General features: G+C 36.4%; 1 protein-coding gene across 2 annotated transcripts in view; it reads left to right on the top strand.

Annotated features, from left to right (window-relative positions):
- ca16b (carbonic anhydrase XVI b) overlaps window positions 1-26,312 on the top strand; it is a 79,149-nt gene that overhangs the window by 33,151 nt on the left and 19,686 nt on the right. For both annotated transcript variants that reach the window (XM_058779911.1, XM_058779910.1), the window contains exons 3-9: window positions 9,670-9,849; window positions 11,615-11,763; window positions 16,016-16,111; window positions 17,895-17,961; window positions 20,430-20,587; window positions 21,660-21,855; window positions 25,485-25,669. In XM_058779911.1, coding sequence (XP_058635894.1) covers window positions 9,670-9,849; window positions 11,615-11,763; window positions 16,016-16,111; window positions 17,895-17,961; window positions 20,430-20,587; window positions 21,660-21,855; window positions 25,485-25,669 — 1,031 coding nt within the window. The remainder of the gene's footprint in view (window positions 1-9,669; window positions 9,850-11,614; window positions 11,764-16,015; window positions 16,112-17,894; window positions 17,962-20,429; window positions 20,588-21,659; window positions 21,856-25,484; window positions 25,670-26,312) is intronic.

Raw genomic sequence — 26,312 nt, 5'->3', positions numbered from 1 at the left:
ACCCATTCAATTGAATTTGCCACAGGTTAACTTCACTCGAAGTGTAGTAACACATACAAGCAATATGAATGCTCCTGAGCTAAAGTTCAACTGTCCCAGAATAAGGGTATGAATACTTATGCAATGGAATCATTTTATTTTTTTATTTTTAATAAATTTGTAAAGATGTTAAAAACCTGTTTTTTGCTTTACAATCATGGTGTATGGAGTGTAGATTGATGTGGGGAAAAAAGTAATTTAAAGCAGTTTAACATAAGGCAGCAACATTACAAAATGTGAAAAAAATGAAGGGGTATGAATACTTTCGCAAGGCACTGTATCTGCATAAATTGTGTTTCGAATAACTAGACTTCTCTTGATTTTTGTAGAGTCCATCAAACTGATTAAAACATTTAAATTGAATAATTACTCGCACTCATGCTGCTCCAAACACGCACGACTTTCCTTCAGCCGTGGAAAAGGAGAAATTTTAATGAATTGTATTAGTCACTCTTTGCCATGCAGTTACACTGAATGAATACTAAGGCTTTCAAGTCTCAAGGATGCAGAAAGCACCATCAAAGTATCATAAAATACAATTCATGAGTTATATTTTAAGTCTTCCATGTGAGAGATTCATGTAAATAGGCTTGTGTGCCTATAAACTTGCTGCAACCGGATCACTGAATCAATGAGTTGAACTTGAGAACTGGATCAGTCCAATTCATGAACGAATCATTTCACATGCCTTCATCTTTAGAGTCGTATTTACTACTTCTGATACTTTTCAGAATAATACAGTTTTTCTTTTTATGTTCCATAGAGGAAAGACTTGCATGCTTGAAATGGTGCCAAAATAATAGCAGCTTTTATATATATTTTTGAACTAATCCTTTAAGACAGATTGTTTATTGCTTCTCATTTCTCTTTGAATTAAGGACATTTAGCATATTTTCCCATGAATATTAATACTTCTAGTTCTATTCACCCATTGAATATGCATATCTATAATCTGCACACAAAGACACTTTCCGAATTCCTCATTTCCCATGACCAACATGTTTAATTCTTTTTGAAGCCTAACAATCATTTGCTTGTTCATTTATGAGTCACTCCTGCAGTGAAGCTCTAAGTCTTTCGAACAACAAGCCTCTTTCGGCAAATACCGCTTTAGTTATCGGTGACCGAATCTGCATAATTCGCATCTCGTTGATTTGTAACTTTGTTGTAGCTATATTTGTCCAGATTCAGATCCGATCCGGCCTGTTTTTCGCATCGCTTGCAGCTATCAATGACCCTGGAAAAGTGGCAATAACCGCAGGTCTCCTGTCCAAACCCCAACCAGCTCCACTGTCACTATCAATCGCATCAGCGTCGCATGTTTGTTTCCTGTCGACCGTGCGCGGTCTACAGACCACAGAGGGTTAGATTGAACACGACTGGTGAGCGGAGCCGTGCCAAAAAGTGTGACGGCTGCCAAAGTGTGCGCCGCGTGTCCCATTTTCTCAGGGGGGACAAAACAGACATGACAAGGCAATCTCCACACAGTCAGCGTTCCCGTGGCAACGCCGGTCAGGTTATTTATCTGCAAGGTTAATGGGATTACAGCTGGTAACAAAGATAGTGGATTGAGACAAACATGTGCCCGTCGGACTGAAGGGAATGTGACAGAGAGTGGTAGCTGTTGAGCTAAATGACTCAGCTAGCCCAAACAGATGGTGCTCAATACATACACGAGTCATAAAACAGTTTTATGGCCAGCGTTCCTGGTTTTTCCCTCCAAAAGAGATCTGAATGTGGCACCGCATATTTGGAAGCATTTGCATCATCTTGCCTGTGCGTGTTTTACTCAGTTGATTTCGATTTTCATTTCTTTGTTCTACTTCTGTTATGTAACGCTGCAAGCATGTGCCAGAAAGTTCAGTTTTTGTCTCATTTATCCGAAGAACATTGTTCCAGAAGTACATCTGGGTATTCATTAGCAAACTTGAGACTCTCTTCCCAGTAAAATAAAAAAGTATCTGAACATAGAAGATGAAATTACTTTTAAAATTACTTGCAAAAGACATTAAGGCGTTGACAGTTATGTTTTCTTTTGCCTTATTTTAAGCACAAGTCTATTTAAATTTAGCTAGGTTTATGCTCGACAAGATTAAAAAAATTTGCCAATTATATATTCTCTAATATCTTGAACAGTTTGATATATCAAGAAAATGACCACTGCCTACTTTAGTAATAGTCTAATACTATTCAGAGAAATACATTCTTTTCTTTTTGCTAATTTATTTTCAGCAAGATCAAAACAATTGCAGATGATGTGTATATGTGTGTGTGCTAGGTATACATATGTATTTTTAAAAATAACAAATACATATCACTTTATATTTTCCAGTCCAGTTGAATAGAAAAAAGAAAGAAAACAAACACAGACAACACACACACACATGCATTGACAGCCCTGATATATATAATAATATATATATTAGGGCTGTCAGTTGATTAAAACTTTTAATCTAATTAATTACATGATGTGTCAAATTAATCTAATTAATCGCAAATTAAATTTGGCTGTGGAATTAAAAGATTTCAATTGGTATCAAATACTTTGATTCAAAAAAATTTATTACACACAAACGTTTAGGCCACAACGGCCTAACATAAACTATGGAACATAAAAGAAGATAATCTGAGAAGCATCTCAGTATTTATTGTTCATACAACAAAAGTCATTGGTAACCAAAATACCTTAGTTACCAACAGTCTTCAAAATACCTTGTTGTGCAAAAGAAAGTCATACAGGTTTGAAACGACATAATTGATGACAATAAAAAAAACTATTAATGTTTTTTTTTTTTTTTAAATGATACTCTAAATAAGAAACTAAAACTGCCAGCAGGTGGTGGTAAATGTGTTTTTGAGTCATTCAATCGATAGTTTAAACTGCTGATTTATTCAGGAATGAAGTAAACGGCTCACTTTATGAATAGGCTTTTGAATCATTGAATCATTTTGAATCACACAATAATTCTGTTATGGCTTTAAAGTTTAAAGGTAATAATTTCTCTGCAAGAATGAGCAAAAACACATTATTAACATGACCAGTTTTATACAACTGAACTGTTGTATAAAATCACATTTAAACTCATGATATTCAGCACAGGTGTGATATAGCTCTCGCTGCCTGTGTGATATCGCTTATCATATGACGTACAGGGGCTTTTTTTGCCATAATATCCTGAATTTTTGGGCATAACTGCATTTATGGAGTTGTTACCCTGCATCATATTTGTCAACAGTCAACTGTATGAAATGTAAGATTGACATGCTGTATTGGTATTAACAGCGTTCAAATATTTTAATCCGTTATTTTTCATAACTAATTAATTAAGTTAAACTGACAGCCCTAATACACATATACATACAGTATATATAAGAAGATGAAACTACTGATTTAGAAAATTACTTGTGCTGTGGACTGAAAAACTGTTTTCACTTGTGGCTTCATGTTTTTGTAATGTTAGACTATTGAACACAGATGTTGTAGCTGTCGTCTTGTAGTTCATAGTCACTTTTCAGGGATCCAACAGAGTGCCTTTGCACCTATCTCTACAGGGAACCCACTCCTACGAAAAACAGCCAAATGTCTTCTGAAATTGAATTGAAATTTCTGCTAGAGCAAAGTGCGTGCAACCAAAACTTTTTTCCTCCCCTTTTTTTTTACAGTAAAGCAGGTCAAATCAAACCCACCTGAATTCCAATTACTGTCTTTTCAAGAGACCATTATCACAGATATGCACTTACTTTTTCCATCAGCGATTTGATATTTAGAGGCGTTTGCTAAGGCAAGCATTATCATCCTTGGCAAGGGCTAGAATATTATAGAGACTTTTTTGACTAGGGCCTGTAACTACCCTAGCAACCACACAGAATACCTTAGCAACCGCATGAACAATGTTTTGCAACATTTAATTAGTGTGATGCTTGTTAAATAAAACTTAGATGATGATCAGATATCATTTTACAAGATTATGCATGAAGAAATCCAAATAATTCTGTTGGGGATTTCTAATTTCTTGCATCTGTAAATCTTTTTTTGATTTTTGAATTTGCATCTAGGGCCTTGTGTTGCAATTATAAGTATTTTTACACTATCCAGTCCCACAATCCCTTCATTCATTCATAAATTTAGGCCTTAGGGCAACACAAACAGCATAATAATCCAAAATGTGTTTTTATGACGACATCTGTCATCAATAAAATAAGTTACATAGAGCCACTTCTTGTTTTAACCCCTAGTTGTTTTCAATTAAAGTTGGATTAAAAATAAATCAGATGATGATATAGTTGTGTATCTCTTTGCATTGCCAGGCCTGAGATAGACGGGGAAAAAATGTCGTTTCGTTCTCATTATCATTATCTCGCTCCTCCTGTCTCTTTCTGGGAATCAGATCACGCAGAATTAATCCAATTAGTGTCTCTGTTAATTAGCCTGCTATTCCAAGACTGAGATATAAATTAGAGCTTTCAAATTGTTTGGTGAGATTGTTCTGAACACTAATTAAAATGCAGTGTGAATTATATGAATTGGCAGGACATAAAAGATGAGTTATTTCTTGGCCGAACGAAAGAAAGAAGTTAGGAAAGTAGTCAGATTTAACACACAGCTGCAAGATTGCAAGTAATTCAAGTCGGAATCAGAAGCAGTCTTTTATGTAGATGAGGCTGTTATAGGTTTATTGATATTTCTGTTATATACAGAAAGGCCATGAGGAGTGTAATGGCTGATAAACGGTAATATATCTGAAAAGGATGATGACTTGTACAACATGTAATAATCCAAGTCAGTTTGTTCTGCCATAACTTTTATATATTGCTGCATAAAACTGTTTTTATAAAGGAATTTTGTGCATTTGATGGGGTGAAAGACGTCAGCAAACACAATGGCTTGCTACATGAGGTGTATTGCATGGACTAGTCACACCTGTATGAATTAGTTTGTATGTACCTGTATATATTAGTGAGTTTATTTGATGCAAATTCACATTTAAATTCAGGCAAATCTCAAGCTTGTGGAGCACCAATAAGAGTGAAAGTATTGCAGCGTAATTGCATCTCTCAGGGAACTGTTTGAAAATACACATATGTAGCGCTTGCATCTCACACTGCCTTGATGTTGGAGTGTCAATGAAAAATTCAAAAGGGCTTCAAGGCATATAATATCATCTTATGATCCATACCGATGCCCTTAAATGCTCTGAAATGTATTTCAGCAGAAATTCTCAACAATGAGTGAAAGGTAATGAAGCCATTAGAGTAAATTCATTCATTTACTCTGAGAGTGAGTAAAAAAAAGCAGCATAAAAGTCTTTTTTGTAGCTCTCAAATGTCATTCGCACTTATGCATATTCAGAGGCGAATATGCATTTTTTTTTTTTCAGTTAATAAATTAAGATTTCATTAAGTTCATATTTCATTCTGTTCCTCACTTCAATGATACACTACCCTTCCAACTTTTGGGTCGGTATGTTTTAATGTTTTTGAAATAAGTCTCTTACCAAGGCTGTAAGAGACTCTGTGCAATTTAAAATGTTTTCTTTTAATATATTTAAAATCTTAAATCCTGTTAAAAAGCTGAATATACAGCAGCCGTTACTTCGGTCTTCAGTGTCACATGATCCTTCAGAAATTGATCTAATATTCTGATTTGGTGCTCAAGAAACATTTCTTATTTTTATCAGTGTTGAAGACAGACAGTTGTGCTGCTCAGTATTTGTCAGGATTCTTCGATGAATAGAAAATAGAAAGTTTTAAAAGAATAGCATTCAAAAATTCAAAAGAATAGCATTTATTTGAAATTAAAATCTTTTTGTTAAGTTAAAAAACTCTTTACTGTCACTTTTGATCAATTTAATGCATCCTTGCTGAATAAAAATATTATTTTCTTATTTTAAAAAAAGTGCTAACCCGAAACTGAGCTTGACAGCAGTTGGTCAAAGTATGCTTGCATTGTACAGTCTGCAAAAATAAATAAATAAATAAAATCAAATGATATGGGTTTGGAACAAGGTGAGAGTAAATAATGACATACTATTCTTTTAAAGGAATTGCTTGGGCTAAAACTATTCTATTACTCTTCAGTCACCCTCATGTGTTTTCAAACTCTCTTTCTTCTATGCAGCACAAACTAAGATATTTTGAAGAATTTTTTCAACTGTTTTAATCTGCATAATGAATATTATAACAATAAGGGTGAGTAAATGATGGCAGAATTTTAATTTTGGGGGGAACTATCCATGTAAGTCTCATTAATTATCTTGTCATATCTCCTCGGATGTTTTTTTTCACAGCCTGTGAAGCCGAGTTGATAGGTTTCCTCTCTGTGTTGCTGCAAATTTGTTGCGTTTGAGAGAGCAAGACACGACAAAACTGTCAGCTATCACCTTCCCTCAACACATCTCTCAGCGTGACGCGATGAAATCTGTTGCATCTCGCAGCTCGTGAGCCACATCGTCTGAGGTGACCAGTCGTCAGTTATGTATGCAGTCCTTAAGGACGAACAAAGTGTCGAAGTGAGGGAGATGTTGAGCGACTTTTAAGAGAGAGCGATCCAACGATCACCCTGGCAGGGTGGATGTAGTGTCACTGTCACAATTGAAGATGCCGGCAGAGCCAATTGTTTAGTCTGACACGGAGAGATTAAATGGTTCAATGAAGATTTGTGGACTGTCAGTTGGACGGACGTGGACGGTGTGCAGGAAATACCGTAGGCCGATAGCTTAGGATGAGAACCGCATCTTGATCTTTTCACAAAGGAACCTGGATGACTAATTAATTAGGAGATAAGAAAGTGGAGAAAATTCGTCTCAGCTTTGCGCAGGTGTTTTAAATCTATTTCAGAGAAGATGGTGACCTGTATTGCTGTGGGGGGCTTATGTCAAAGCGGCTGAATCTGGAGGAGAGATTGAGTATTCCAGGTGAAGTGTCTTTGTGCGGATATCCAACCCCTGCTGGGACAAAAACCGACAGCTGGTTCGGGCTCACCGTGCCAGCACTTAACAAATCAGAATAGAGGAGTCTGGCCCAAAGAGAAATCAATGGGGAGGTGGAAAGGGGTAATCCAGCATCCATCTAAGAATCATATTATCACCGAGACTCTATGCCTGGGCGGAAAAAAACAAGTGGCTGAGCTGCCAGACTAAAAGCATAGACGCAGAACCCTGAGGAGATACAGTGAAAGCCAGGATAACCCTCAGGATGTGTTTAATTGGCTTCTGACATTGGGGGAAAAACAGCGTCAGATTGTAGAATCAATTCATCATTTTGGACTTGGACAACCATTTTGTCTGAATGCAAAAATATTCACAGCTGAAAAACCAGTTGCGTTTTCGTTGCTGGAAAATTGATGTCAATTAGCAGAGCTCCGAGGAGATTTCTGCACCGAAGCAGCGGGCCAAGAACTTTGGAATGACCTACTTGTCCCCTCATTAACTGGGTAAGAGGAGTAACCTTTCCTTAAAAGAGGAGAAGCATGACTTCTTCTGTCCCAATGGAAAGTGATCTGACCTTAATCTGTCACATGGAAAAGAGAGCTCCCCCATTCTCTCGTGGTCTCAATGTTCCTGTTCCAGTGACCTAGGTGAAAGGTTGAAACTGGTCAGGGCATATCAGGCTGTTTTCAGTGTTCACTTGCTTGGTCCAATTTATTTATCTGTACATTTAGGCATTGATTCAGTGACTCTTTCTGCAAGTTACATCCATACACCAGTAGGTGGCAACAAGTGACTGTCTTTATAAGTGAATCATTGAGTCATTCAGGCAACCCAATCACGTCCTTCAAAAGCATCAATTCATTCAGTAAAGCAACAAGTGACTGTCAGTGAGTTTTGAGCATTGAATCATTCACTGAACCAATTAGTTAAAAAGTGCTGATTTTTGTTAACAGAGCAAAAAACAACATTGGGAAACTGGCAATATTAGTGTATAAAATATAAGGTACTCAATATTAACTTATTGTTTTTGTATTACTTTGTAAAAAAAAAAAAAAAAAGTAAAAGTGTGGACTTCTAGAGGATTTGTTGTGGACCCAAGTCTGTTTGACAGCATTTGATTTGTTTGGTTTCCGTACTTTGCTGTGCACCAGTGACCCACGCCAGTCATACAAGCCAAACTCTGTCAGACTTGTGTCTCAGAATATCATCAGGATGTCATACAGTCTATCGACAGGGAAAATAAGCATGACTGAGCTCAGTTGGGAGTCGACAGACTTTTAGCGCAGAAGATTAGAGACAACATCATTCTTGACACCACGATCAGACCCTCAAGCCCGAGGGCAAATCTGATGTGCTGTCTTTGAACCTCCGGCATAAGATACTTTGGTTATAACTCAAAAATTGCTTCGAAGCGCAAGCCCATTTTTAACTATGTATTTGATTGGCATGAGGTCAGTGTGTACACAAGATAGCGTTGCGATGGCAGCCGTGCAATTTATGAACCAATCCCATGAGTTTTTTTTCCTCTCCTCCTACTTTTGACTATCTAGGCTGGAAAGAATCCAGCAGAGCAGTGCTGATGATAAAATTATAGTGGTTAGTTAAATTTCGTACCTTCTTGTGACTAAGAGTATTCAGGTTGCCATAGCAAAGTCTGTTTAATCTGACTCTGGAAAAGCAGGTCCGAAATTGGAGTGATTAGCTTCAGGCGCCCCATAACTGCTCTTCAGAAATTATAATAATATATCGCTGTGTACATTTGTCCTTGCAGGAAGCTGAAAAATGGTGATTAAAATGACAGTTTTCCTTAGATAGTTTGCACAGATTAAAGAGAAACACAGTTGCTTTTACTGCTCCTAAGAGTCCCATCCAGATATATAGCTGTTTACAGCAACCCTCTACATGTCACAGATTATTATTCATATACTGTGTGGGAGACTTAATTTGATTCGCAAAGCATTAACTATTAGGAGGCAATTTACATACACCACTATGACATGGACTCTGATACGTCTGCCACCACCGGTAATGAAACCATTCATCAGTTTAGCGCTGTATGTTTGCAGAACATGTGTGCTCATATTTCTCTGTCTTAGACTAATACAGATGGCTGATGAGTATCAAATGATAGCTCAACAACATCACGAGAAGAGGGATTTATGTGCTGAAAAAGTTTGCATTGCATTTGTGTTTTGCTAATTCAGATTTACATTGCAAATGTGTACTTTTCCTCAACTGCTAGACAGAGATGAGTCAATGTTTAGTCAACAGAGAATCATTTAATTCTGTCCTGGTGTGTGACATGATCCATCTAAAACAGCATTTTGTAAATTCAGTTTTGTTTTTTTTAAGTTTAAATGATTAGGCATGCTGTATTTATGTATTAAGAGGCCTCATGTTAACTGAGAGACTACTTGAAATATTTTCACTTTTAAAAAGTAATTTGCCACCCCCGCAGGACCTTTTAAAATAACCTAGTGAAGGAAAAATATGATTAAAAATTGTGGGGGAAAAATGCAGTAAAACATATACTTTCCATTACATAAAATGATTTTAAAAAGGACATTTTATATCAACTACAGAGGGGATGTTGTTTATGTTGAGGTTAAATTAATGGTGCTATGTACATACTTATAATTTATCAAGCATTTGCTAATGTGTAAATGTAAAGTTTCTTGTTTATTCTTATTTTCTTTCACAGGCACTTACGGACCAAGAAGGTGGGCCTCTGCTTATTCAGAATGCGGGGAAAGGAATCAGTCTCCAGTGGATATCCCAGATCTAGACACCCAGGTCTCTCAGGAGTGCCAGGAGCTCACCTTGAATGGCTTTGAAACCAAATCGTCAAACAGGACCACTATGAAGAACACAGGCAAAACAGGTTCGCCAAAGAATGAAACTGCTCTTGTTTTGGGACTTTGACCATCACTGCACTCTTAGCTTAAGGCCACTTAAATGTTTAAAATATTTCCAAATAATTGCAATATTAGAAGAGTTTGCAGGCGCCCCATCATGACAGACAGTTGCATCAGGTCTGAGAGAGTTTGAAAGTCAAAGCCCAAGCAAATCTCAGACATGCTCACTGCCCTCACAAATTTTCTATAAGATCTGTTGTGATGCCTTGCAGATGTGGAAAAATTAGCAGTGTTAATTGCAGGGTTTTTTTTGTGTGTTTTGAAGACTAAAACTTCCATAAAAAAAATTGAGGTTTGAAGATTTTTTGCATATGAATAATTTGACTGAAATCTATATTGTAATCATCATCATCAAAAAAGCTTTAATTATTGTAATAGAAACATTTTCCATTCCATTTCCAAACCTTTTGCATATTTTGCAGTCATTTGTAGGAAAATCATCCCTTTTGCCTACAAACCAATAACTAGCCAAGAATGATGGTGCAACAGCATACTTTTGCGCATTTCAAATGTTGCTTTATGGTGGTTTTAATTAGGAGTGATTTTGAGAATGGCACACTGTAGAGCGCTATATTTACTCCTGAGAAGGTTTTTGGGAACGCTCGCCAGGACCATAAACACGCTGTGGTATAATTACCATAGGAGCTTTTTCTACTGTTTACAGAGCACAGCGTTAGATCCTTTAAAACCTCAGCATCACGAGCGTCTCCTGAGTACCACGAGTCTTTAGCCCAGTGTGTGTTCACCAAAAGATCCCATCTCTCCACAAACATTCCTCATATCCGCCTAAATCAGTTTGTTTGTTCTCACCCCAGTGCTTTAGTTTACTTAAGAATTAAACAGAGATCTCCACACGAGAGCTTTTCTGATGTGAGATTCTTGAGTGGTTCCTTGTAGTTCATCCTAGTTTTTTTTTACACTCAACAAAGGACATGAACGGGCCTTGACCAATTCTAAGAGAGTATGTGGTAGAGCTCTGAATTAAAGTGACCATTTAAAGCTGATTTAAAGTGAAATTTGTAGTTGTATTATAATTCTAACTGTAATTTCTGCATTCTCCTATCCAATCACAAAATACAGAGACAATTATATTCGTTAAGTTGAACATTCAATAAATGCATTGTAAAGTTAATGTTTTTATGATCTGACTGTGATGTGTCAGTAATGATGCAGATGATGGATGTATTTGACTTCACTTGCAGTTAAATGGATTCAAATGTCCAGAATGTTTTAGAACAGCATTGAATTTGACCAAGTTCATTAATTGGCCATGGAAAAACAAGTTGTCTAAAGTAGTTATACTGTTTCTGCAGAGTCTACCAAGCAGAAGAAATGGAAGATATTTCAATTTGTTTACCAATCCAGGCTTTAAAGAGTCAAGAGGTCAACTCTTAATGCGGTATAATGTGACTGTCTGTGCCAGGAGAGCCCATGGAGCTCATTTTGATGTGTCCGCTTTGGCCTGCTGAGTGCATACTCAGTTTCTTCTGCATCATTATTTGTTTTAAAGGTCCTTTGTCAACATAAAAAAAGACACAATTCCCCTGGAGCATTTTACAGTATGAAGAAGAGTGGGATAATAAAATGTATATATATATCTGCCTGCATTATGTGTTGTTTAATTACACAGCTTAAAAAGTACATATACTTGGCAGCCTTGGTTTTACATATACTGCACATTATTTTTAAAACTATTTAACTCTTTCATTTGGTCTTCTTTTTCCATTCCAGTGTCTATTGTTCTGAAGAATGATTACTTTGTGAGAGGGGCCGGCCTACCTGGACGCTTCAAAGCAGAGAAGGTGGAGTTTCACTGGGGCAGCACCAATGGATCAGCTGGTTCTGAGCACAGTATCAATGGAAAGAAGTTTCCAGTAGAGGTGAGTGTCACATTATGTCTGTAATGTCAAAGGGATAGTTCACTCAAAAATGAAAATTCTGTCATTAATTACTCACCCTCATGTCGTTCCAATCCCATATGACCTTTGTTCATCTTCGGAACCCAAATTAAGATATTTTTGATGAAATCCAAGTTCTGGTAGTTTCGGAAATCTGATCGTTCCCTTGCTGTCTATGCAGGGTCAGAAAACTCTCAGATTTCATCAAAAATATCTTAATTTGTGTTCAGAAGATGAACGACATGAGGGTAAATAATTATAGACAGAATTTTAATTTTTGGGTGAACTATCCCTTTAAGTACGTCAACTACACTCAAAGAAACCACATCAGTTCCACTTCCATTTAAGTGCCTTTCGGTATGTTAGTGCTGAGCTCAGTACAGCTCTGGAAACCTCAAAATCTCAAATCTCTCGTCGACAAAGAAAAGGTTTGTGCCTGATGCCAAAAGGCCTAAAGGAATCCATTGTTTCTTTACAAAATCCTTGTTCACAGCAGTCCTTGTGAATAGTCCTTAAACCACCCACTTTCACATTTAAAAAATCTTATTAGGAATGGATTTTAGGCGAGGAGGATAACGTTACTAAATGAGTTTCTTCAATAAAGTTCAAGGATTCCACCTTGACTTGAGTAGGTTGAAAGTGGTGTACTAATCTGCACTAATTGAAGAACCTCTCAATGAAACCGGGATCGATACGTTTTATCGACTTGATGGTGCGGCCGCTACATTTCACTGAAGAGCAAGGATATTTGGCTTCCTTAATTGTTGTCTTTAAAAATGATTTGAGTTCTGGTATTCTTCACCAGTTGATCTTGGTGTGTAAATGGCGATTTATTTCTATTCAGTATTATCTCAATTATTGTTATGATAATACTAATAAGACATAATAAATGTATGTGTATGCTGTGTGTGTGTATGTACATATATATATTATATTTATTATTTATTTTTTGTTTATCTATCTTTTTATTAGTAGTATTATTAATTTGTTTTGTTTTATAAATGAATTTTGTGGATATGAGAAATGAAGTAATGAGCCCCAGTACTCATCTCAGTCAACAATGACGAAAAGCCTTAATTTTTAATTAACTGTAATTCCTTCCCATGCCTTACAGGGTGCTTCTACTTGTTTTCAACAACCTTTCAGTTCAAAAAGTGTCTCTTTTGCCTTACAGATATTATTTTGCGCACAAATTAGTATTAGCTCTTGCTTGTAAACCTTCTCCATTTGCCCTTGAAAACACTGGATGCACATTCAAGTTTGAGAGCTGTGTGAGACAAAGTTAGGTGCAGTGTACACTGCAATCAATTTTCATTTTGAGAATATCTGAGAAAATGGTGCAAAGCCAGAGAATTCTGGATGGACACACCACTGCATTCAAGTTAAATATCGTTATGCAATCGCACATTATAAGCTAACTTGTGAAGTCAAGTGTATGCTGGCCTTTTTTTGTTTCCGCACATGGTTTCTGTCCCATTTTGATTCATTAACTAAACATGTTTGTGCTGTGCTTTACTTTCAGTCACCATAAACTCTGTATTGGCTCTTTGAGGAAGCTAATTGGCTAATGAGGTTTAGTGATAAATGAGTAATATATTTCCCCCTCTGAAGACACAAATGGACACCATTAAAGTCTGTGATTTAAAAGAGGCCTGAAGGAGACTGATTGGTTTTCATTAAGACTTTAACTTTGTTCTTTCTTCTCTTTATTAGTGGTTTAATTCATTGTCCACCCCTTCTGACATTGTCTGGTCTTAATTACTTTGTTTGGAGGTTAGTTTTCAGTTGCCTAGCTTTTGCCTGAAATGCCATGGGTTCCTTTGATATGTCTGTTGCCTTGCCAAGGGCATACCAGTCTCCTTTACAGAAATTGCTCTTTACTTCATTTTAGTGTTCAAACAAGGTCAGAATATACTCAGAGTAGATATGAATCCTAAATTCTTGAGCCAAACCCTACTGGCATTTATCCATGATCTAGCAGTATTTCTTTTCTATCAATGCAGTGCCTACACAACAACATTTTAGAGGATGGGAAAGCGGAATCATTTGTATTCATCAGTCTAAGTTTGTTGGAAATTAGCTGGCACAGAGGTCAGACGACCTGGGCTGGCTCCACCTCTCTGGCAGCACTTTCTCATTAGACGAATCGACTTCGCTCCATAAATCCCATTTTACACAGAAATACAATTGATGTGTATCCGCACGCCGCTGGATAGCCGCTAAGCATTATCTAGCGATTTAAAACCCAAATGCACTGAAGCCAGCGAGTGAGAAGAGAGGCATCCAATTATCTCTTGACGACTTCTGTTGACCTCTGTCTCAAATCTGGCACAGTAAATTAAACTACAACAGCAATAATGTTAATTTTATTTTTTGGCCTTTTTGCCACTATTTTTAGTGTTTCTTGCCAAGGCAAGCATCAGCATTAGTATTTAAATGAACTCTTAACCCAAAGTGTTAAACTTAGGCACATACTGTTTGCATTACATATGTTAACCCTGTAAAGTCTGGCATGAAATTATAGGCTTTTTTTTTTTTTTTTGGAATAGTTGGAACAGTTTACTGAAACTTTAGATAAAATATATAAAACACTTGTCACAGTTGTTTATTTCCCCAAAATATCTTAAGATGATATTTAAATTCTTATTTTTATGATCAAACCTCTGTTCACATTATAGCAAGATTTTTATACAAAAATTATGAATGGATAATCAAGTAACGCTAGTTGTTTCAGTCCAGTAAATGTTCTTCTTATGTTTACTTCATAATCATTAAAGGTTTCACAACAAAAATACTTGTGCACCACAACCTGAAGGTGGACATTTTTAAAAGTATGTTAAAAGGCTTTTTACTTGTTAAAAAAGTATGAATTTTCAATCAGAGGGCAGATTGCATTCAAAAGATTTTATGCAACAGGTTTTTCAGCAAACTTTTGCTGATCATGTTGATAATTCAGAGGCCTTAGATGCATATATCAGATATGATATAGTAGGCTTCATAAGGTTAAATCATATCTTAAATTATGCAGCTTTTTGAGAGAATGTTTTTTAAGGGATCAGACTTTGTCTGGCTGATTGAATGAACAAATCCATTTACCTACTATAAATTCTTATCTAGGGACCAGAGTGTTAGTATGCAACTACATACTACGAAAGTGCTAAACACCACTCCGAATGCCTTAGTAACTACATAACAAAATCATAGTATCTTTTACAAGCCAATACTAGCCCTGTAACCTGTTTTTAATGTAGTTTGGGTCATACTCTTTGCAATGCTTATTTTACCATAGCAAATTTGTCTACAGTAGCTCCTAAAAGGTTGAATTTGATTCGACACAAAGCCTCTGTTTTTTTTTCTTTAAAAAAATAATTTTCCTTTCCCGAGTGTAAGATTATATGGTTAGCCGCATTTTATTCCTTGTATTTAGCATTATTTTCTCATCTCCTGTCCGCAACCTTATCAAAACAAGCTGCCGCCCCGTTATTTGAGAAGCACTGGTCTAACAAAATGAGAGCTTGCTATTTTTCTTACATGCACCATTAAATGACCAGGGAAATGTGCTAAAGTGAAGTCTACAATATAAAATGAAGAGAGAAAAACATCGGTGAGCAAATAACGTCGGCGCACGAAAGGCTGCCAGAGAATAAGCTGAATTGGAACGTGATTGTCATAGCGAGGCTTAATCTTATTCCCTGCATTTCAACGATCTCTTTCACGATTGCTCAGCTGCTTTGAGCTTTGACATGCCATTCATCCCGCTTTCCTTTCTCTCCCTCTCTCTCTTTGTAAGATCGCCCCTGTTTTTTCTGTAATAGTAGATTTAGCATTTATTTGACACATGGCACTTTGTGCGTTTGTTCAGAGACAATGTTTAAGGCAACAAAGACATGTTGTTTATTGCGCCGCGCCGAGGGGATTTGCTTCTGAGGTTCGCTTTCTTCCTAAATCCGTCCTCAGAGAGAAAGCGTATAATCCTTGGTTGTCTCAGATGTCAAAATGTGGAGTGATGAGAGAAGTAGGATATGACAGATATGCCGTTATTGTGCGTGTGAAGACGATGAGAGGAATATCAATTCGTGAGGATTTGACAGCGCTACTGTACCGATTTTGATACCACAATGCATTGTGTTTACCAAACAGGAAAGTCAAAGCAGAACATTAGTATGAGCCGTTTCATACCCTGTCAAATAAGAATGTAGTTATAAAACCATGTTCTCATCTCTTTGCCTCATAGATGCAGATTTATTTCTACAATTCGGATGATTTCGACAGTCTGAGCTCCGCGATAAAGGAGAGACGAATCATCGCCGCCATGGCTGTCTTCTTTCAGGTGAAGATCATCTTTGATTTTTTGGGGATTTTCGAATGTTTACCAGCCTGTGAAATAGGGCTTTATAGCTCATGGTACCAGAGACTGAGAGAAAGAGACTAAAAACATCAGATAGATTTGGGTTGGGCCCATGTAGCCTCAAGGCTTATTTTCACCATTAGCAACAGGTAGAAGAAAGCCCAGACGTCTTCTGCTGCCCTCTAGCCAACTTTCTCTCAAAGTATAATAGAATAAACTTGCTTCTAACTTCAGTTTCAAAGAATAATGAAAGTCCATGGGGCAAGGCATTGCAATGGGATAAAAGTTATAGTACGACTAAACTGCTTCAGAAGTGTAGCTGCAAGACTTTGTGACTAGCATGATGCAGTGGCCTTCTAACCTTGTCTGTTCAAAGGTCCATGCAATCATGTATGAACATGTAAACAATGGCATGACATAACCAAGAGGTCAAGATTTTATGTATTACAATTTTATTTATTCCTGTGATGGCAAAGCTGAATATTCAGCATCGTTACTCCAGTCTTCAATGTCACATGATCCTTAAAAATCTTTCTAATATGCTGATTTTCTGCTGAAGAAACATTTATTATTATTGTCAGTGTTGAAAACTGATTTTTTTTGTGTGTTTTGTGAAAGTTCAAATGTACAGCATTTATATGAAATAGAAATCTTTTGTCACACATATAATGTGAATAACAGTATTAATTTCTTGTATACCACTGACCCCGACACATTTAAGCGATAATGTAGAAAAATGGCATTTAAGTGTTTAAATGGAAATGCAAGCTTCATATTTCTGATTTTGCAGAAAGCGTACTGAAATGCCTTGCATCAGCCACCTCCATTGTAATTGCATTGCTACGAATATTTTATTCTTTTGTTTTAACAAACTGAGGGACGAGTTGAAGGAAGTGACATAACAGAGCAAAAACATACACCATTATGCTCCAACCAGCATTGTCTCCTATTTATTTTTACTTTTCCTCCTTCTTTAACTGTGACAAATGTTCTTATCAAGGGTGAAAATGGCACATTTTCCACGCTTTTCTTAATGACTTGAGCTAAAAAGGAAGATTTGTGGTGCACAGCCTCAGTATTCAGGGATGTCACATGGATGTATAGAGAAAAACAGGCTTAACAGGTCAGCGTGATGATCCGTGAAAATAACATAAGCTTTTTTGCAGTGCGGCACCGCATTCATTCCCCTTCACAACATTCTTCGCACACTCGCATACAGTAGGTTTTTACACACCTTAACTAATGTGACAGGCCTATTCTTCACGCTGAAAGTGGAACACAGGTGTGTCCTATGTTTATCCGTTGTCAAATGGTGAAAGAATAACCTACGTCGGCGTACTTAAACTCTTTCGCCCACATGTGACAGCGTTATGGCTTACCGCTATTAGTGCTTAGACGAATGGTGTCATGTGGAGTGTGACATGTCCGTTCCTGGGGGTTTTATATAGTTAATCGATGTGGAGCTCCTGTATTGGTGGTTCCCTTGGGCTCTTTTATTGCCACCTAGTTCAACCAAATGAATCCTCAGAGAGCACAAGTGAGTATATTTCATCTCTGACCTGAATGAGCTTCTCCATCAACCTGAATAAAAGGTGCTTATGTCAGCGTGCTCTAGTTTTTAATGTTGCATAAGCAGAGAACATGGGAAACTTATGTTCGATAATAGCAGAATTTAAATGCAGCGCATTCTTTTTGTGTTTCTTTAACATAGAGAAACAGAATAATCGCTAATTTCATGCTGCATTTTTCTGTGTTTTTTTTCCAGGTGGCGAAGAAAGACAACATTGCAGCTGAGCCCATCATCACAGGTCTCAAACGGGTAGTCCATCACGGTAAATGTTGCTATATAAACAGCTTTCAGAGTGCACAATTATAATAAAATGAAATAAAAATAAATAAATGTAAAAATACTGAGTTCCTAAGCATTAGCACAACAGACTATTTTTGCTGTATATACAGTTCTTATGTTGGTTATATGGCTCTTTGGAGATTAAAAAGTCAAGCTGTTGCAAATATAGCTTCTTCAGAACAACATATTGGTTCTAATAGAGGAAAAATGAAGCTTTTCTAGGTTCTTGGAAGCAGATAGATGGATAAATGTTCTCTTTTGGAATTAAGAGCATGGAGTTAATATAATGAGAAACTAAATATAAATTTTGAATTGTATTTTTTTTTGTTTTAAATAAAAGTTAACTACTACGAAAACATACACTACTGTTCAAATGTTTGGGGTCGGTGATATTTTTTATAATTTATATATATGCAGTCATAATATCGGCACCCTTGGTAAATATGATCAAAGAAGGCTGTGAAAATTAATCTGCATTGTTAATCCTTTTGATGTTTTATTTTAAAAATTCACAAAAATCTAACCTTTCATTGGATAATAAGAATTTAAAATGGGGAGACATATCATTATGAAATAAATGTTTTTCTCTAATACACATTGGCCACAATTAACGGCACCCTTTTATTCAATACTTTTTGAAACCTCCATTTGCCAGTTTAACAGCTCTAAATTTTCTCCTATAATGCCTGATGAGGTTAGAGAACACCTGACAAGAGATCAGAGACCATTCCTTCATCCAGAATCACTCCAGACCCTTTAGATTCCCAGCTCCATGTTGGTGCTTCTTCTCTTCAGTTCACCCACTCATTTTCTATAGGGTTCAGGTCAGAGGACTGGAATGGCCAGCAGAAGCTTGATTTTGTGCTCAGTGACCCATTTTTGTGTTTTCTAAGTTGGAAGATCCAAACATGGCCCTAACAGAGTCAGTCAGTGACCCATTTTTGTGTTGTTTTTGAGGTTTGTGTTTGGATTATTGTACGGTTGGAAGATCCAAACATGGCCCATTATAAGATTTCTAACAGAGTCAGTCACTTATTGATTTTTTTATCTGTTGGTATTTGATAGAATCCATGATGCCATGTGTCTAAACAAGATGTCCAGGACCTCCAGCAGAAATATAGGCCCACAACATCAAAAATACAGCAGTATATTTCATTGTACACATGGGGTACTTTTTATCCCTGTGTTCACCAAACCCATCTTGAGTGTTTTAGTTTCATCTGACCATAGAAGCTGGATATGTGGGAGTTTTTTTTTTGGATGAGCGAGGAGAATTTTTCTTGAAACCCTCCCAAACAACATGTTGTGATGTAGGTGCTGTTTGACAATTTTTTTTAAAAGGTTTTCTGACCCTGAGACTCAGCTATTTTCTGCAATTCTCCAGCTGTGATCCTTGGAGAGTCTTTAGCCACTCAAACTCTCCTCCTCACCGTGCATTAGGACGATACAGACACACGTCCTCTTCCAGGCAGTTTCGTAACATTTTATGTTGATTGGAAATTCTTAATTATTGTCCTGATGGTGGAAATGGGAATTTTCACTGCTCGAGCTCTTTTCTTAAAGCCATTTCACTAATTTTGGAAGCTCAATTATCTTTTGCTGCACATTAGAAATATATTCTTTAGTTTTTGTCATTGTGATGGATGATTAAGGGAATTTGGCCTTTGTTTTCCCTCCTATTTATATTTCTGTGAAACAGGAAGCCATGGCTGGATAATTTCATGTTCATAATCACCCTGGAGTGCTCAAAATTGTGAATATGAATGGGAATATACTTCAGAGATATTTTACTCATAAGAATTTCTAGGGGTGCCAATAATTGTGTCCAATGTGTATTTGAGAAAAACCTTTATTTCATAATGATATTTCCCTCCATTTTAAATTCTTATTATCCAATGAAAGGTTAGATTTTTGTGAATTTTTTTTAAATAAAAGATCAAAAGGATTAATGCAGATACATTTTCACAGCCTTCTTTGATCATATTTACCAAGGGTGGCAATATTTTTGGCCATGACTGTATATATAGACTGCAAAAATGATATTTGAAATATTAATGCAATTTAAAATATATTTTATATTTTTAAAATATTTTAAAATATAGCATCATTACTCCCATCATCAGTGTCACATGATCCTTCAGAAATCATTCTAATATGCTGATTTGCTGCTCAATAAATATTTAACTATTATCAGTGCTAAAAACAAGAAACAAGAAACAATGAAACAACTGTGTAGAAACAATGATACGTTTTTCAGGACTTTTTGAAAGTTCAAAATAGATATAGTTCAGAATAGCATTGATTTAAAAGACAATATTTTGTAACATAATCACCAAAACCTGTGTATATGCCACATGTGCATGACATCTTGCTGCCTCATAGTGCTTCACGCAGTCTTCATAAGATCTCCTTCAGCCTTGGAGTGTTTATTCTGTGTCTTTTATTTAACAGAGAAGGAAACAAACCTTGGTCCATTCATACTGAGGGATCTGTTGCCATCATCCTTGGGAAGTTATTACCGCTACACCGGCTCGCTGACGACACCTCCCTGCAGTAAAGTTGTGGAGTGGATCATCTTCAGTCGACCTGTTTACCTGTCCTACCATCAGGTTGGCAAAAACACACACACATAATCATGCTTACATGCACTTTACATTCATATGATCATGTATCACCTCCAGCTGTGTGCACTATGCTTGAAATTGGTCTGCGTTCATTCTCCTGTATCACATTCGTACCATCTGCAAGCAAGCACACAAACAGACAATATTACACTAGCAGTGTGACTCATCTGCTGTGCGCTCAAATGTTCCTGGAAATGAGATGGTGCAGAAGATTTACTAAACAAATTCATGCATGTATATGTATATGTGTGTTGTAGATATATAGTATCATTACATCACATATAATGAAGTGGTGCTGATCTTCACCAGAATAATGTTCTTTCTAAAATTATTCTAAGGTTGCACAATATATTTGTGACCATATCAGTATTGTCCAGTATTAGTGTTATCTATTTAACATTAACATTAATATTATTTTAATTATGTATAATAACAATACATATATTGTTTTCATTATTTACTTATTTACATAATGTTAAGTAATGCAAGTCATTTTGATGTTGATAGCAGTAGTAGTAGTAGTAATAGTCATACTTTTATTGTAATAATTATACAGAATTATATAATCGAAATATCATTAATCAAAATGTATAACCATACTACTTCAATCAGATTTTGTTTACGTGAATGATAATGTCCTCTTAACCACATCTATGGCCTAGCAACCTTCCAAAACACCCTAGCAACCATTGAAAATGTATAATAATTTATACACTTTTATATTGATGTATGCATGAATGGTTAACTTCACTCTGAATAAATCAACCTCACTCCCAAATCTCACTCTGGAAACAGCTAACATGGATTAACTTATCTGTTCCAATCTTTTTCTACCTGCTTTATTCAGCATCACACAGAGTAAAGCCACAAATTCATACCCATCATACTCTTCTCTCCTTTCTACACCCTTTTTGCCAAAATAAATGGAAAATAAATTCATACATTCCCTTGCAAAGCCAACCTAAAAATGATGAAATGAAACAGAAAATCATGATTAAACTCGTGGATAATGTTGTTCTTTGTCTTTCTGCCTCTCTATCTCTCTCCTTCACTGCAGCTGGAGGCATTCTACTCCATCTTCACCACAGAGCAGCAGGATCATGTGAAGTCCGTGGATTACCTGAGGAATAACCATCGGCCCACTCAAGATCTCGACAGCCGGCAGATCTTCAAATCGGCTCTGATGGATGCGTGGATTCCCGACCTCATGACAGACAACATGGCCAGTGCTGCAGACTCAGAAACTTCTCGAGGTATGATTTCTTCCCAAAACTGGCCTGACCAATGAAGAAAGAAGGATGCATGCTTTTAATTCTTAAGTAAGAGACATTATAGCCTTCAAAAGGATCCTATTTCAGGAAACCGTCTTTATGAATGAAACATCTGTACATTTACCACTGGAACTGTGTTTATTTCTCTTGGCTAAAACTGTAGTTCAGTTTTGTACTTCATAGACGTCTTGTTTGGGTTTCTTTTCATTCGTCTCATGCATAAAGTGCAAAGCTGGTTGTTTTTGGGATATCCATTGCTCTTGAGACAGACTGAATAAATAGGATTTATTAATGCAGTGACTACAGCAGCGCAACGCTGAGCCAAGCCAGCAACTGGGGGACGCTGTACTGTGTGCGTTAATGATAGCGTTGTTTTCCTCTCCGGCTGAGGGAATTGATTGCTATTGGTTGTGATGAAGTCGGGAGTGATGCAACACAGCCGAAAGGCGGAATAATCATCATTAATATTCCCTCTAAAAATAAACTCGTATACAAATGAACACTGTGTGGCCAAACAGCAGTTCTGGCATTTTCCAAGCAAGCAGTTGTGAAAACCCTTTGCAATAATACATATTTTTATCATAGTGTTTTTCTGTTTATCTTTTTCATTCAGTTTCAAATGCTTTCTTCCATGGCATTTTCCTTGAGTTCGGTACACTTTTGTCTGCTTCTTTTTTAAAGAATTAGCACAAATGCGATGTTTTTGTTGTGAGAATTATTAGATATGCTCAGCTTAGTTTGATATGATATGTTATTTAGCAATCAACAGAACCAATCCAATGTTTAAATTTTTATATAATAATTTATTATAGTTTATAATTTATTGCTATTGTGTGAATAATATGTAATCATGTAATCCATAAAAAAGTAACTGTAGTCTGATTACGAGTATTTTAAAATGTAACTTACTCAGATTACACATGCTTAATTTTTGGAATGTAATTACGTAATTTGGAATCTGTTTACTACCCAGCTCTCTCTCTCATATATATATATATATATATATATAAAACATCATTTAATTTAATATTTCATTTGATGTGTAAATTCAGCTTAAAAAAATAACAATAGCACACACATTCTGGGCTTTAAATTGTATGCATTTGGCTAACTGGGTTGTGAAAAGATACAAAGCTCAAATAAAACTTATACAAAATATTACAAATGTAGAACACAGAATTTTAAAATTTTCTGGAGGACAAACATGTCCTTTTACTTACTATTTGTTGATAAAGAAATAATAAATAGTTCATTTTAAATAATTCCACAGCCTTGTTTTATACCCTAATTGCGGAAAGTGCTATGTAATATACGTACCTGTCAAGCACAGAGCGTTACTTGCACTTTACCCAGTACTGACATCTTAGCTTGTTGACTATATAACCCAAAGAACCGCCATGAGAATAGAGTCAATTTGAATCATCAGACTCTGTGTTATCTCTGCCGGACAGTAATGGCGGCAGTCATTAGCATGCTGATGATTGAACTGATGAAAATAATGGGCTCTCGCTGAGTCACCCGTGCTAACAGAGCTCTTGAGGCCGACTTCCACAGCAGATGCCCTTTCACTAATCACCCCCTCGTCCTCGTTTCACTTCTTGTGTTCTTGCGATCTGCCTCTCGTTTCACAGACGTGTTTATCACAGGCTTGTTGACAGGTCACTAATGCTGATACACACACATTAAGAGTAGAGGCTTTAGGCATAATGACCTTATCAAGCACCACTTATGCAGTCCGCCCAGCTTGATAAAAACACGTCCCACCAAATGATTTGTGTGATAAGTGACGTCAATCGTGCAATTACGTCTGTTCGCCTTTTCAGGGCTTCTATAGTCATTAAAAACAACTTTTTTTTACTGTTTATCAGGTTAAAATATATTCATTTAATAGGAAAAGCATGAGTTAGATTGATGCATGCACTCCAGGTCATCTTGATGGGTGCCACTGGTTCAGATCTGACCTGCAACAATTTAAATATATTCTGATTGGCAGTGATTTATGTCACATCACACAGCAGTGTTACTTTCTGTGGGGCTCGGTAGCTAAAAACCTGCTTGAAAGCCTGATCAGGGCACATTTGGTAAAGATTATTTTTAGCTGCAAAACTAACCTAGTTCATGTTTGTAATGTCTGTGACATCAAAAAAGCACCAACAATGAGGTCACTGTAACAAGGAAGTTGAAAACAATAGCCATTGAAACAACATGATGAGATGTGTTTTTGTGTGTGTGTAAGTGTGTGATAACACTCCTAACGGTCCTCAGATAGATATCCCTACACTCAAAAACATGAATTAGATCAATAGTACTACCACTATTAATCAACATTAGCAAATTATATTTACCCAGTTACTATTTATAAAATGTGTAGACCTTAATTAGCAGTTCTAGGGCTGTCAATTGAACATATTAATTACATTTAACTAAAAAATAGCAAGTTTATGCATTTAATCATACCTGCTTTACCTTACATAAAGTATTTTTATATTTTAAGTTATGTAACATGGAATGGGCCTTTTCTTAGTAAATATTGATATATGTAGTCAATTGTGATTTAATTGATCTGAAAATCATGTAATTAAATGTTTTTTTTTTTAATTTATTTATCATATCACACTTGTGCATTTGTTCAAGTAGATATGTAAAAAGCAGGACTACACTTCTATTTAAAAGTTACTTTTTTTATTCAGCAAGAATGCATTAAATTGGTCAAAAGTAACAATAAAAACGTTTGTTACAAAATATTTCTATTTTAAAATAAATGCTGTTCTCTTTTTAACTTTCTGTTCATCAAAGAACCCTGAAAATCAGGTTTCCACAAAAATATTAAACAGCGCTGTTTTCAGCTGTTCTCTCATTCATAACAATAAGAAATATTTAATGAGCAACAAATCAGATGACAATGATTTCTAAAGGGTCATGTAACTAAAAATTCAGCTTTGCCATCACATTAATAAATTGCAGTTTAAATTGTTAAAATAGAAGACAGCTATTTTCAAATGTAATAATATTTTACAATATTACTGTTTGTACTGCATTTTGATCAAATAAGTGCAGCCTTTGTTAGCACAAGAGACGTCTTTCAAAAACATTTTAAAAAATCTTTCCAGCCCCAAACTTTTAAATGCTAGTGTACTTTTGCATTAATTTTCATCATCGTATCTGCATTTTAACTGACGTGCATGATTGGTGTACTTCTTCCACCACTGAGAATTACGCACACACACACACTCAGACTTCCTACTGTGTCCACAGTAGCGCACACAGCCACAGCCACAGCCACGCATGCGTGTGCTCACTGCAAGGCTGTTTGAAAGCCTGGAGGCAGATTGAGATGAACTCATGTATTATTTTCCACTTTGAAGCAGTTTCTAGTGAGAACGCTTTGGTGAGTCAGACAGCAATAAAAGATTTAGCTTCACCTGGGGGCTGCAGTCGTGGACCTGTGCGGCTGAGATCTGGCTCCGCTCCCACTGCCGAAGAGCCGTAATTCCACCCGTTTATCTCCAGTCACACATCCCTAATCAAATGAGAACAACTGTACTGTACCTTCTTCCTCCTTGTTTTTATCAGTCTTATCTCATCGCTCTGCTTCTCCTCTCTCCATCCAGTCTGCAGCAGCATCCCTGACAACATGAAGGCCCACCCTCTGAACAGAACTGCTCTTGTGTTGACCTGGGACAGACCGTCAGCTGTCTACCACCCGCCTATAGTGGGCTTCCTTGTCTCCTACAGCTGGGTGAAGGATGAAATGCCTTTTGAGAAGACCTTCACGCAGCGCGGCGAACACAGCACGGTAAGCCTCCTGACAATGAAAGGCAGAGCACATTCAAAGTGTCAACCACCGCAAACCTCATTCCCTCTGCTGTAATTCTTTTAGTCCTGGTTTTATCTCAACCATGTATTCAATCACTGTCTTGAGGTTACATTGGGCTGAAGGCGCAAGTGACATAACTGCTAGACCATCTAAGTTTGGTCGATAAAGATAAAGATCGTGTCGTGTCAATAACATGGTGTAACATTAGTGTATTATATATTACTGTTCAAAACATTTGGGGTCAGTAAGACTTTTTTAAGAATTAATACTTTTATTTTGCAAAAAGATGCTATTTGTTACAAAAGAGTTCTATTCGAAAATGCTTTGTTTTAGAACTTTCTATACATCAAAGGATCCTGACAAAACATATCATTGTTTCCACAAAATAAATTAAGCAGCACAACTGTTTTCAACATTGATAATAATAAGAAATGTTTCTTGAGCAGCAAATCAGCATATTAGTTTGATGTCTGAAGGATCATTGCGACGCTAAAGACTGGAGTAATAATTCAGCTTTGCCATCACTGGAATAAATTAAATTTGAATATGTATTAAAATGAAAAACAGTCATTTAAAGTAATATTTAAATAATTAGAAACAATATGTAACAACATTTATTTTT

Source organism: Onychostoma macrolepis, chromosome 06, assembly GCF_012432095.1.
Source record: "Onychostoma macrolepis isolate SWU-2019 chromosome 06, ASM1243209v1, whole genome shotgun sequence".
NCBI lineage: Eukaryota > Metazoa > Chordata > Actinopteri > Cypriniformes > Cyprinidae > Onychostoma > Onychostoma macrolepis.
This window is presented reverse-complemented; position numbering and strand designations above follow the sequence as displayed.